Source organism: Geotrypetes seraphini, chromosome 6 (genome assembly GCF_902459505.1).
Source record: "Geotrypetes seraphini chromosome 6, aGeoSer1.1, whole genome shotgun sequence".
In the NCBI taxonomy this organism is placed as follows: Eukaryota; Metazoa; Chordata; class Amphibia; order Gymnophiona; family Dermophiidae; genus Geotrypetes; species Geotrypetes seraphini.
In genome coordinates, this window is record NC_047089.1 from 114,051,305 (window position 1) to 114,066,091 (window position 14,787).

The 14,787-nt window shown below is 41.6% G+C and overlaps 1 protein-coding gene across 1 annotated transcript in view; it reads left to right on the forward strand.

Moving 5' to 3' along the window:
* HERC2 (HECT and RLD domain containing E3 ubiquitin protein ligase 2) overlaps nt 1-14,787 on the forward strand; it is a 3,346,202-nt gene that overhangs the window by 2,776,759 nt on the left and 554,656 nt on the right. Inside the window, 1 exon segment of the mRNA XM_033948978.1 lies at nt 10,942-11,057. Within this exon segment, the coding sequence (XP_033804869.1) occupies nt 10,942-11,057 (116 nt within the window).

The window sequence follows — 14,787 nt, forward strand, 5'->3', positions numbered from 1 at the left end:
TTTTAAATTTATTGTTAACCGGCCAGATATTAATTTGATGGTCGGTATATTAAAATTAATAAAACTTGAAACTTAATAAACTTGAAAAACCATCTGGATAAAGACTAGTAACTAGGCTATGTCTCTTATGTCTGTAGATTCAGTTGTGTCTCCACACATCTTTTCTATTCGCCATACGACAGTGTTTCTTGACAATTGTACATCTTGAATTGCAGCTATGATCTCTTTATTATTTTTAAATCCTTCAAAAAGATTGTCAGCTTCTTCAAGAAAACAATCTTTTACAAATTCCCCTTCAGTGAAAGGTTTGCATTTCTTTGCGATCAGGTTGCTGACCGTGAAGGATGCTATGGTTGCATTGACCAAATGTGACCTTTGCTTCGCCATCAACTGTTGCTGAGTAGACTATTTTGATTTAAGTTCTTTGCTCTTCAGTTTACGAATTTCACTTTTGGGTGGAAAATCAGCATCAAACTTATTGCTATGCAGAGCCTTATAATGACATTCCAGATTGCTCTTTTGGGGCAAGGATACTGGGACGTTACAAATTAGACAACAACACTTGTCTTTTACCATGATGAAGAAGTAGTCCATCATGAAAGTGGTAGGTTTTGTTCTTCTTTGGAACACTCATCTTCGTTATACTGGGATGGCTGGATGTAAGAAGGCCAAATCTGCTAAGTTAGTATAAACACTGGCTGAATCTGTCCAAAACTGTCACTGTCTCAAACTATTAAAGATTAACAGGAACTGAAGACCTCTTGATGATGTGCAATACAAGGACTAGAGATGCCGAAACCACACATGCAGTTCTAAAAGTAAAAATAAGAATTCATCATACTGGCAAGAATAATCAAATACCACCAATCATCAAAAATCTAAAACACCTGTTTAGAAAACTAAATAAAATCAAATACCACAAAATAAGTTCAAATGCCATCACACATGATTTAATAAATTCTGCACAGTGTAGAATCAACGCAAAGGCTAGGCAAAATAAAATTGCAGAGGCAAGCAAAAGTCACAGTGGTTTGAACGAAGGCAAAGGCATAGGCAAGTTAGAACAAAATTGAAAAAGCCTGCCAAAATCACGAAATTCTTGACACTTTGTTGTGTCTGCCCAAAAATGTTTAATGAAAGCAAACTATAAAGCCACCAACGACCAGCACACAACTAATATGGTAAGTGTATTCAGGTAAAGCCTCGGTGAATGGATATCGCCAGTATATAACGCACTTCTAAGGGGTGTTGGGGGCAGGGGCAGGAATGCATAATTCTGAGAGGCAGGAGACCAGGTATGATGTTGGGGCCTGTGGTGTATTGTCGGGTATAGGCGGCGGCCCCCTGGGGTGCCCACAAACCATTGGCATGAAAACAACAAGCACCCCCTGCAGGCAAGATTCCTGCAAGCAGGGGGAAAAGACAGGCAAAGGATCAGCAGCAGCAAGCCCTTGGCAGATGACCTGCCGGCATGAGCTCTCTCCGAGCTGCTAGAGAGATGGAGCCAAGTGGGGCTGGCGATCTACAGGTAGATCATGATCTACCTGTTGGACATGCCTGCTTTATAGCAAAGGTCACTGACCATTTAGTAGCCACTCTCTCTAGACTGATTCCATCCTGTTTATATTTTTTTCTCTTACGATCCTTCTGGAGTCAATATGACAGGTGTTTTATCTCAACCCGCAAACTGGGTCTTGCAGAAAACCACACACTTTTTTCATGTGCATCTCTCACATGGCTGAGGAACACAGAGCCCCATGCAAGTTAACCATGCAGAAGTGCTTCTGATCTGTTCTGCTTCTTTTTCTTATTTTTTCACTTAAGTTTGTCTTTTTGTTTTTTCACTGGCCTCGGTGCCATGAGACCCCCTTTGGGAAAAGAAGCAGTTTCCACAAAGCCTGACTGCAGTTTCATAGGGCAAGCTTTGGGTAGACTGTGCCGCCATCAAAGCTCGGAGTCCATCCACCTGGGAGTGAGCTTGCCTTCAGACTTTGTCACTGCTGAGTTGTTAATACACACGGTTGTTGTTACCCATGGCTAGCCGCGGGTAACCTGCTGAAACGGAGAGAGAAAAAATAGTGGTTGCTGCGGGGACGAGGACAAGGCCATTCACCGCCCCGTGGAGCACTGAATGTTCTTGTATCCACAGTGAGGCAATCATGAATCACGCGGACCTACAGCCCCCTCCCACCTGATCGCAGCGTTCTGCCATCTCTCTCCCTCCACCTCATCTTAGATGTCAACTCCAAGTTTACCGACTTTAATTCTATTTCTCCCAGCCACATGCTTTCAAAAAGCCGCGCATGCGCGGCTGCTCGAGTTGTTCAAGCTTCTCCTCTGCTGCAACTTCCTGTTTCTGGTTGCGTCAAAGGAGAAGATTGAACAACTCGAGCAACCGTGCATGCGTTGGTTTTTGAAAACATGCAGCTGGGAGAAAAAAAATTAAAGTCGGCAAACTCGGCATCTAAGGTGAGGTGGAGGGAGGGAGATGGCGGAATGCTGCTATCGGGCGGGAGGTGGCTTCTGGACCGCGCAATCGCGCGTGTTCCCGGATCACACTAGGAAGGAGGGAGTGAAAGGGAAAGAGATTCTGGGCCAAGGGAATGAAGAGGGAGAGAAACAAACCCACAGCAGGAAAGAAAGGGGAGGACAGGCAGGTGAGCCAGATGCTGGAAGCAGGGGGAAGCATGGAAAGAAAGAGGGAAAGAAGCTAGATGGGGTTGCAGAGAAGAGACACACTGGTGTGGAAGAGGAAGAGAGGGGAAATCTGGACACAGGAAGGTAACAGAAACAGAGGGGAAATTATGTGCATGGGAGCATAGGGACAGAGACATAAAGGGGACATACATAGGGATGTTATATGGACACAGGGGATGGCAGATACATAGGGGAAATATTAGAAATGGGGAAAATAGGAACACAGAAGCGAGATGGTTTATGGGGGTGGGACGGGGACCGAGCTCGTAGGCTCCAGCGGCTTGCACAAATTACATTGTAATGTGCCACGAAGGTAAGAGGGAGGGAGATAGATAGATAGATAGTTGGGTGTGCGAGGGGAGCTGAAGGGTGGTAGAAAGGAACAGATGGTGAAGGAGGGAGGGAAGGTTGGTGGTGGAAAGGAATAGAACAGACATTGAAGGAGGGTGGAGAGGAACCGACGCTGAAGGGAAATGTGGAAGACAGAGTGGGGAGAAGACGCTGGAAGTAAAGAAGACAGATGCTAGACTATGGGGGAGCGGAGGGAAGAAGATGGGTGCCAGACCAATTGGGGTGGGAAGGGGGATGCACAGTAATAGAGCAAATGGAAGACGCAGAGAGAAGACACACAGTAGATGGAAGGAATTGAATGAGAAGATGAGGAAAGCAGAAACCAGACAACAAAGGTAGAAAAAAAGAAATCTATTTATTTTTGCTTTAGGATAAAGTAGTATATTAGTTGTGTTGATAAAAATTTATAAACAAAGCCCTGCCAGCTGAACATCTGTTTCTCCAGTTCAGCAGCCAGAACTTTGATTTATAAGGAAGGAATAAGCTACATATTGCAGTACTGAGGCTTGTATGGATGCTGCAGGGATGGGGCGGTGAATGGAATGGCAGTGACGGTGACGCGGCGGTGAAGGGTATGGCGGTAAAGGGGACGGTGGGACGGGGACGGGGCAGTGACGGGGACAGATTTTTTCTCTGTGTCATTCTCTAGTTAAGACTTTTAGAAAAGAAATAAAGACCATACTCTTCAAGAAAATTCTGAAAAAAGAAATAATACCGCAAGTCTCAAACTCCACCTCTCACTAAAGCCAACTACCCCAAATAAATAACCTTACCCATTTCTTACTCTCTTTGAAAATGACTTTTTTTTTTTTTTTTTTTTGTAAGTTCTTGTTGTAATACATCTTGGATAATTCTTTTGTAATCCGCCTTGAACTGCAAGGTAATGGCGGAATAGAAATCCCTAATGTAATGTAATACTTTAAATTCACTCTTGGTAGTTTTACGCTCAACAGAGCGTCTCTGTTTCACTCTATTAAGAGCTTCATCAGGAGATTAATTTGTAAGTGAATCCTTATTACTCTTCATTTGCTATTATCTCTAATTAGAAAAGAAACAGGGAAAACTCTAATTAACTCTATTGAAGAATGTTCACCTGGGAAAGCTGGAAGGATTAATTAACATTTCACACAGAAGCCCTCCCCCTAATCTTTTCTCTCAAATCTCTAATTAACATATCATTTAATATTATTTTGAATATATCAAATGAATGCCTTGTAAACTTGTGACATGCTTTAAATTCAACTGCTGTTACCTTTTTATATAACTACCGTAGCGTTATTATCTAAATTTACCTGTTTTTTAAAGTTCATTAGTGCTATTAACTGCAGATAACATACCTAAAGTGCCCATATTTATAATCAATATAAACAATCTGATTAGCGCTACTTACTAGCATTTACTGCTGCTTTTTCATGGCAAAGTGCTTTTGCCGAAGTACGCGTCTTGTTCACTAGTGCTATCGCAGAAAAATTTTCCTCTCTGGCAATATGACCTTTTGAACATTTCCTTCTGTATGCACATATTAACATAATGACGTGTGGTAAAACCACGACTTATGACATACCTCTAACTTTAGGGAATCTTATGTTCATGCTGTGTACGTTTTTACGTAATGACGTTCAAAGTGTCAGCATGAGTTTGAAAATTACCTCTGTGCCAATTGTTATTAAATAATCATAGTCCTATTCCTCCCTTTTCCCTTCTCTCTTCCCTTTCTCCCACACCCTGGGTCCAGCATTTCTCAGGCTCTATCCCTCTCTGTTTCTTCCCTCCTACAGTTTGGAAGGAGGGAGGGAGTCTCAATTCGAAGTGGGGAGAAGATTAGAGATGCAGTGGCATAGTGAGAGTGAGCGGCGCCTGGGATGGTGGCACCCCTCCCCGCTCCTTCCCTTTCCCCATGCCTTTTTAACTTATTCAGCGTGAGCAGCATGCCCATGTCGGTGCCTCTTAGCTTACTTAATAATAATAATAGTTTATTTTTATATACCGCCAAACCATCAGTTCTTGGTGGTTTACACAATAGTAATTACAAGTAATTAAAATACAGATCCAAATAACAATGTCTTATAAAAGAAAATAACACAATTCAATAAAGATATTGACTAACTACACAAAATGCACAATCCAAATTATTTATACTAAGATAGATAAGAAACTGTAAACATTATTCCATAAAAATAATTTTAAAAAATCCGCTTATCATGATAATTTTGAAATTGATTAAATTTTGTATTGTTTAAATAAACAAGTTTTAAGATCTTTCTGAAATTAATAATATGTGAAGGCTGGGAAAATAAGAGCATTCAAACATGAATTCATTACTCCTGCTTGAAACGCCAGGGTCCTATCTAAGAATTTCTTAAAGTGGCGAACTTTTGCTGAAGGAAAATAAAACCAACCTGATCTATTTATATTTTTTTACATATAAAAAATCTAAAATGAGCAACAAGATAAGATGGAACTAACCCAAATAAAACTTTATAACAAATACATCCAAATTTAAACAACACTCTAGCCTCGAACGGCAACCAGTGAAGTTTTTGATAATATGAACCAATGTGATCGTGTTTTTTTAAAATTAAAAATCAGACAAATTGCTGTGTTTTGAATTAATCTTAATCGACTGGTTGTTTTTTTATGAGCACCCAAATAAATAACATTGCAGTATTCTAATATTGAAAGAATTGTCGATTGAACCAGTATTTTAAATGATATAAAATCAAAATATTTTCTAATGATATGCAACTTCCAAAGAGTAATAAAACATCTTTTCACCAATAAATCTGTATGAGCCTTAAATGATAAAGTACGATCTAATGATAAATTCCATATACCACATACTCAATTTTATCAACAGATTCAATTACAACAATCAATTGAATCCTTCATGAAAAGAGACCTCTGATCGAATGAAATTCCAACCATTTTACTTTGGTGTGCTCTGTTCAGGCTCAAAAAAGGGGAAGCATCTGCCTGGTATAAATTATTAAAGAAATATAAATTTTCCTTCTCTTCAGTACTATACGATGTGTGGGCAAAAGACCTCTCATCTTTATTATCTTACACAAGCTGGGAATCTCTTTGGCTCAATTTGTTTAGTTCATTGCAAGCTGCTGCTCACAAACAAACGGTCACAAACAAACGTACAAGTTATCCAAGCTTTCCTCACACAGTTCGGATTTGTGTTGGTCTTGCTCTGCCCAAACTGGTACGCTTGATCATATGCTATTTCATTGTACTCTGTTGCAGCCTTTTTGGTCTGAAATCTGGTCTACTGTTTGTCAAATTTTATCAATACATGAACAGCTTTCTTTTAGCATCATAATTCTGGGTGGCTGTGTATTGTCCTCAAAACTTGATAAATATGAAGATAATCTGTTAAGATCCCTTGATAACAATGAAAATGATACTTTCTCATTGGAAAGATTTCATTAATTTAAGCTATAATGAATGGTGGAATACTGTTTCTCTTTATGCTAAATATGAAAAATCTGTAGCTCTGACTTTGAATACTATCTCTTCCTTTAATAAGACTTGGTGTAAAGTTTTGGAATACTCTACAGCAGGGGTGCCCAACGCGTCATCGCGATCAACAGGTCGTTCGCTCAGGTGACCCCAGTCGATCGCACAGCAGGTTCCCTTCTCTTTTTTTCCCCTCCTGACTGGCCCGCCTCTTAAAGAACGCTGGCCAATCAGAGTGCTGGAAGGGCGGGGTGAAGGTCGGTGGGGGACGGAGCTCAGCGCATCACAAGAAATAGAAGCGCCTGTAATGATTGAGGTAAGAGCGAGGCCTAATGCTGCCCGATATACAATTTTAAAAACCCCAAAATTGGCCTCCCAATCAGTGGCGTACCGAGGTGGGGCGGTCCGCCCCCGCCCAGGGTGCACGGCTTGGAGGGATGCACAGCCGTCCAGGTCCTCATGCCCTTCCTTTCCAACGGTCTGCGCACGGGGCTCACACCCGCCGCCCAAATGGTGCTGTTGGTTATCGCGAGACTCGCGGGAGTTGACGGCACCATTCAAGTGTCGGCGCGGGACCAGACAGGCGCAAGCCCTGAGCGCGGACCGGGGGAAAAGAAAGGCAGGATGACCCGGACCTGGCCGGCTGTGCACCCCTCCAAGCCGTGCACCCGGCGCTGATCGTCCCCCTTCTAAATCCATTGTACTTGTCTTTTATTCAGTTCCACTAATGAGCATTGTGACAGGCAGTTCTTATGGGGCAGTTCTTGGAAGTATTTCTTTGTTTTTCTGTGCCTAAGTATTCTATTAATTTAACTTCCTTATTCCTGTGGGGATCTCCAAAGGGGACGATTGGGAGGTGGCAGGTGGTACTTTAGCAATTCTTACAGGTTGCCATAGGCCTCAGGAGCTGTCTTCCCTCTGCCGTGGTCCTGCCCCTCCTCTAAGTCAGAGACAGGCTTGGGGCAGAGGGAAGACAGCTCCTGAGGCCTATGGCAACCTGCAAGGATCGCTAAAGTACCAGCGATCCTCTCTGCAGACTGCTCCCTGCTGGAATTAGGTAAATGGATGTGGGGAGGGTAGGCCTTCGGGGGGGGGGGGGGGAGGAGTGCAGTCCTTCAAGGGGTAGTGCAGGCCTTCAGGGGGGGAGTCAACCTTTGAGGGGGAATGTGCAGACCTTCAGGGGGGGTCAGGCCTTTGGGGGAGGGGGGCTGTATAATAAAAAAAGATTTGAACATAAATATAAAGTACACTCGGTGTGTATATATATATATATATATATATATATATATATATATAAAAATAAATATATATATATATATGTTTAGCATTTTTATTGTTGGTAGATCATTTTGACTTGGTCATTTTAAAAGTAGCTCGCAAGCCCAAAAAGTGTGGGCACCCCTGCTCTACAGATTATCACTTATAGTAGGTACTGCTTATACCATATGTTATCGTCACTCAACATGAGATGTTTTTTGTCTTCTGACTTCATGCTTAATAATCTTATCATACTCATATGCCTGTATTTTAATAATCCTGCAAGAAAGTGTACGTTACTCCCTGTTCACTGTTTTTCCTTTATTGTATTATGTTTTATGAAAATTCAAATAAACATTATTGAACATAACAAAGTACCCTCTAATGTAACACCTAATATTTTTAAAGTAGGAACTATTGGATAGGTTTGACCGTTAAAGGAATCAGTATTGAAATATTATTGCGTAAATGAAAAATTTTACTTGTAAACTATATAGAAAATAACCCAATGGTGCTAAATAAATATTGAATAGAGTTGGAGAAAGTGGTGATCCCTGAGGAACACCACTTTCAGTTACCCACCAAGTGGAAAATTGTCCAGCACTAACAACCTGATATGACCTATTTTTTAGGAAACCTTGGAACCAATTCCATACCTTTCCTGAGATTCCAATAGAATCCAAACATGATAATAAAATGTCATGATCAACTAAATCAAAAGCACTGCTCAAGTCCAATTGTAAAATTATTGCACTTGATCCTGTTTTAAACAAGGTATGAATATGATCAATTAATGAGGCCAGTACTGTCTCAGTACTAAATCCTGATCGAAAACCAGACTGATAATTTTGTAAAATTTCAAATTTATCTAGGTAATCCACAAGTTGTGCATTAACTAAACCTTCTATCACTTTTGTAAATAATGGAATAGAGGCAACTGGTCTAAAATAAGCTATATTAGCAATGGATTCTTTTGAATCTTTTACAATTGGAGTAATTAAAATCTTACCTATTTCCCTTGGAAACGTCCCTGTTTCTAATAATGACATGATCCAGTCAAACTGTCATTAACTTTGAAGGGCAATCATCAAGTTGACAATTTGTTTTGGCATACTTAGAAAATAATTTACAAAAGGTTGCCCAATCGGAGAAATTAAATTGATTCCAGCACATATTAGCCCTTATTCCCTCCTTATCTTGAATTATAAAAAATTCAAAATTTTCATTTCTACTTTGCTTCAAATGCTTTCTTAAGTTATTCATTTTAATTTCAAAATATTGAGCTAAAGCATCTGATGAAGGTGAATTCTCTATCCTAGATCTAGTCTTAGATTCAACATTAAAAAGAGTGTTAACTAGTTTAAATAGATTTTACTATTCATATTTGGATTTCCCACTTTTTGAGCATAGTGTTTGGTTCGTTTCTCCTTAATCAAGGCTTTATAGTTCCTTATCTCTAGCCTCCAGATGTTTTTGTCTTCAACTTTACCTGATCTTCCTTAAGTCCTGCTAAACCTTATATAAATCTGCCTGAAGAAAGGTCAGGACCACGGAAATGGGAGCCTTCTCAGGCTCCACACGGTCCTTATCACACCACTTTTGGAAAGCCTTCCATGCTTTGGTATAAGAAGCCATAGTAGAGGGTTTCTTGGACTTCAGAAGCATTGAGATAACCACATCTGAATAACCAACTGTGCCTCATCAAGGCTGAGTGCTCAAGAGCAATGCCGTAAGACCAAAGTGCTGTGGGTTCTCCATGGAAACCGAGACCTGACTGAGAAGGTTGCGATGAAGAGGGAATTTGATCTTCCTGTTCCGCTGAAGACGAACAAGATCCGCATACCATGGGCGATGAGGCCCATCTGGAGCAACCAGAATCACGAGGCTGGGATGTGTCACTATCTGGTAGATAACCCGACCAACCAGAGGTCACATAGGAAACACACAAAAGAGCTCATGAGCTGGCCAGGGCTGAAACAAGGAGTCCAGTCCTAAGCTTCCTTGCTCTGTTCTTCGACTGAAGAAGTGCCTAACCTTCAAGTTCTCCTGAAGCCATCAAGTCCATCTGGAGCTGACCTCAGCACTGTATGATCAGACGGAATGATTTCCGCGAGAGGGATCATTCTCCCGGGTCCATTACTTGTCGATTGAGGAAGTCTGCCTCTACTTTGTTGACTCCAGCCATGTGTGCTGTCGAGAGACAGAAGAAATAACTCTTCCCAGCGAAACAGCATGTGAGCTTCCTGGCCCAAGGGAGCGCTTTTTTTGCCCCCTTGATGATTTACATATGCTAATGCCATGGCCTTGTCTAAGAACATTCGCACCACTTGTCTTTCTAGAGTGGGCAAATTGTCCAAGGCTTTAGACGATTGATCAACCAACACTGCTAATGAGGTGTAGACTGCCCCTTAATGGAGTGGTCTCTGCAGTGTGCACCCCAACCCGATAGGCTGGCATCTGTCATAAGAGTTATCCACTCTGAGATTCGAAGAAGCTTGTTCTGGCGAAGAGCCTTCCACTGAAGCCACCAGCGCAGACTGCTGTGCACTGATTTTGTCAACTGGAGGGATTCCTAAAGAGGGCATATGTGCATTCTTGCTCAAAGGACTGTCTCCAAGGAGGCTGCCATGGACCCCAGCACCTGTAGATAATGCCAGGCCTGTAGAAATTGAAAACTGCAGGGGGCTCTAACTCTCTTTCTCTAAGGTGGGAGGAGCATGTTTTCAGAAAAGTGTTATGATTTCTGCAACTTCTGAATCCGGAAGGGATATAACAGAACACCTATGTACCTATCTGCTTTACCCTCTCTCCCAGAGCCATGAAGTCACTTTAGATACATTCAGTGAGATACCTAGTTTAATCATTCATGCCAACATGGATTAACAGTAATGGATAATAGACAGTAGGCTTGATGGGTATCAGCAAACTCTTTAACTTCTCAAATCTTTGCATTAAGAATACAGCATATCTTTTGGGACATCATATGTGGTCCCTGGACATGTGTCTTGTGTCTGGTGCCACTAATGTCATCACATAGAGTTTCCAAACTGTGTAATAAAGTGGAAATCCATTTAGCCCTCTGTATCATATCCACAAATTCATGCCTTATCCATATGTTTATTCAGTCAGAAATTCCTTTCACTCAGTAATTAATAACTGTATTTCATATTTCAGATTGCTAAGAAAATCCGTGAATTGATGGCTGATAATGAAAGCATGACTGTTCTTCACGAGAGCCATGAACTGTTCAAGAGGGAGCAAGATGAACAGCTTATCCAGTGGATGAACCGGTTAATCTTTTTATTTATCCATATATATATTTGTCCATATATATATTTTATTTATCTATCTATATATATATATATGTATGTATGTATGTATGTATGTATCTATCTATCTATCTAGCTATATATATATACATACATAGTCATGTGAAAAAAATAGAATACTCCATGAAATATTCAGTTTTTGCTTAAGAAATATTCACATATCGATGTCAATTTTTTTTTTTTTTTTAATCTCTGGAAAAGAAAGTGATGTAATTGCAGGTAAACAACAAAAATTTTCCTTGATTTACTCATGAAACAAAAGATATCCACAAAAACGTGTATTCTAACTGAGGAATAAATTAGGACACCCTACACCCTAATAGCTAGTGTTATCCCCTTTGTTTTAAACTTTTTATTGGAAAAATGCACAAAAGCATACAAAATAGAAATCACACCAAAAGCACCGGTACAGAGCAAACATTTGAAACAGCACTCTTCGTAACAAGGCCAATCAAGAGCAAAAATACAAAACAGTACCAGGAGCTGAACCCCCTAATCTAACCCCCCAAACCACCCCCCCACCCCCAACTCCCAAGCTTCAGACAATATCAACAGTGTGACGAAGCCCTAAGAAAGTTGAATAGAACATGGGGTACAGATTAAACAAGAAAGACAGTGTTAAGTAAAGTTGTTTAACCATCCCGTCTAGTCATCCAGTGGAGATAAGGTTCCCACCGATGCATGAACACTCCCACTGTGTGTTGGCGTATTGCAGTCAACTGTGACATGTGAAAAACGTAATCCATTTTGATAATCACTTGTGATTTAGATGGTATAATATCTTGGCGCCAGGCTGCAGCCAAAACCAACCGTGCCGCAGTAACCAATGGGGCAATGAGAAAGGAAAATCTGGAAGGGATTCCCTGTGGCAATAAATTTAACAATGCACATCCCAGATCTTTACCCATAATTACCCCACAAATGTCCGAGATAACAAAAAAAAACCATATCCCAAAAGGGACCCACCTTTGGACAATCCCACCAAATATGTGCAAACGTTCCTGAGGCCCCACAGTTACGCCAGCAAACATCCGGGAGAGCGGGATTAATCCTATGCAGCCTTTCAGGCGTGTAATACCATCGATACAGCAGTTTATAGCCATTTTCCACCATATTGCTAGCAATAGAAGGTTTAAGGAGAGAGCGAAGAATACGTCGCCACTGTGCAGAAGTAAAGGTTTGGCCCAGAAGACCTTCCCAATATGCAAAATAATGCCTAGGTGGAACATCATGTGAAAGAAGCAACCCATACAATCTAGAAATACATCCCCTCCCACTCGAGGCCTCCCACACCTTATTCCAAGCTTCCGAATCCAAGAGAAGATTGGGCAAGGCTCGCCGTTTGAGAAAATCAAGCACCTGATTGTATTGCAACAAATCCGTTCCCCTTAAACCATATTCCTCCTGCATTTGAGAGGTCGGAATCAGAGTCCTATCCACCACAAACTGTCCCAAGGTAGACAACCCCCCAGCTTCCCAAGACTTAAAATGTGAATCAAAATGACCAGGCAGAAACCCCTCTGCTATCCGCACTGGTGTTTGAGAAAAATATACCCTACCGGGGAACAGTTTCTCCCGAAACAACATCCATACTCGCAATATAACCCCTACCACCGGGTTTGCCTTACGAACCATCACCCGAAGTTTAGTCAAAGCATACCACGGCGCTGTACGAAGACAAATATCACCCAAAAACCAGCCATCCATTTGTACCCAAGTCCTATGGGGTTCCTGCTGCCAAGCCAATAAGTATCGCAACTGAGATGCCAAAAAATAATAATAAAAATTGGGAACCGCCATCCCTCCCCTATCCCGTGGTTGATGCAACATGTGACGACGAACCCGTGGGGGTCTCCGCTTCCAAATATAAGAGAATATCAGACGATGTAAGTGATCAAAAAAAGCCCCGGGGAGAAAAATCGGCAACGCTGTGAAAAAATAAAGGAAACAGGGCAAGACCATCATTTTAATCACGTGAACCCTCCCTAGCCAAGAGATAGACAGTTTTTCCCACCGATCCAAGTCTTCTCTCACCTGTTGCAGTAAATGGGATAATTAGCATCATATAAGGAAGACAAATTTGTCGTAAGATGTATCCCCAAATACTTCAAGGAAGAAGTTGTCCACCGAAAAGGAAAATGATGCTGCAAATCCACACAGTCCCGTTCCCCAATGTTGAGATTAAGAATCTCCGATTTAGCCATGTTTACCCTAAGGCCAGATACCCGTCCATATTCAGCCAAGGCCGTCACAGTACCCTGGAGGGACTCCCCTGGATTGCGAAGCGTTAGGAGAATATCATCCGCAAAAAGAAGTATTTTCTGTTCTTGACCTCCACTAACAATACCCTCAATATTAGGACACTCTCGCACTCTCTGTGCGAACGGTTCCATAGCCAGCACAAAGAGAAGAGGTGATAGAGCACACCCCTGTCTCGTACCTCTAGCGAGCTCAAATTCAGCACAATAAGCACCATTCACCTTGAGAGAGGCTAAAGGCCTAACGTATAGAGAGCGAACCCAATCCAAATATTGACCTGATAACGTCCGGAACAGAAAAGGCCAGGAGACCCTATCAAAAGCCTTCTCTGCGTCTATTCCCAAAATCAGAGCGGGATCCTTCCGTGCTGTCGCCGAATTGATGATATGAAACACCCTGTGAAGATTATCAAATGTCTGTCGACCTTGAACAAAGCCCGCCTGATCGTCCTGTACCAATTCACCCAAATAATGCTGTAAACAGCGTGCCAGCACGCCCGTAAAAATTTTATAATACGTTCCAAGTAATGATATTCATAAATAAATATAAAAGGGATAGGTGGTGAAACAACAGGTTGGGAAAGGTTACCCGCTTAATTTTCGCTTACCAGCACTATTAGTCCGCTGTAAAGTATCCTGATTTAATAGAATTTGAATGACTCAGTTAAAAGTGTCCTTAAAAAGCCAGCTTTTCAGAAGACTTTTAAACTTACTAAGTAATTGTTCTTCTCTAATATTAATTGGGAGTTCTTCAATACCTGTTACACCTGTGAAGCCATAAGCGCACACTGAAGATCTTCTGTCAAGGTGGCTGCTAAAATCTCCAAATTGATGCCCGGTTGAATGTCTCGTAATCCAACATGATGAAATTGTAAGGGAATCAGTTGTCGAGCAGAAAAGACTGAACATCTCAGAAAGTGCTTCTCAGCAGTCCTCCAGTGACAAGCTGGCAAGGAATGCACGTAATGGCGGATTTGCAAGTAAGCAAACAAGTCCATCTCTGGAAGTCCAAATGTGCGTTGCAAGGACTGAAAGGAGGCGAAAGTCCCCTCCTCAGTATACAATTGGAAAATATATTGTAATCCTTGTGATGCCCACCTCCGAAAAGGGGAGCTCTGCAACCCTGGAACAAAATCGCAATTGCCCTAAATCGGAAGGTATGGAGAAATCACATGTGACAATTTTAAACAACCACAAACCCATCGCCACATCCGCCTTGCAGGTGCAAATATAGAGTACTTTGCCACCACAAAGCGGAGAGTCAGGGCTGATACGTATAACAAGTAGCTAATATGATAGGGAATTAACACTGACAGCTCCACCTGGGTGGCAGAAAATTAAGATATGTCTCATCTGGCAGGCCAATGCATACCAGCGAATGTTCAGAAGTCCATAACCCTCCCTCTCCCTGGGTAGACACATCCGCACAAAGA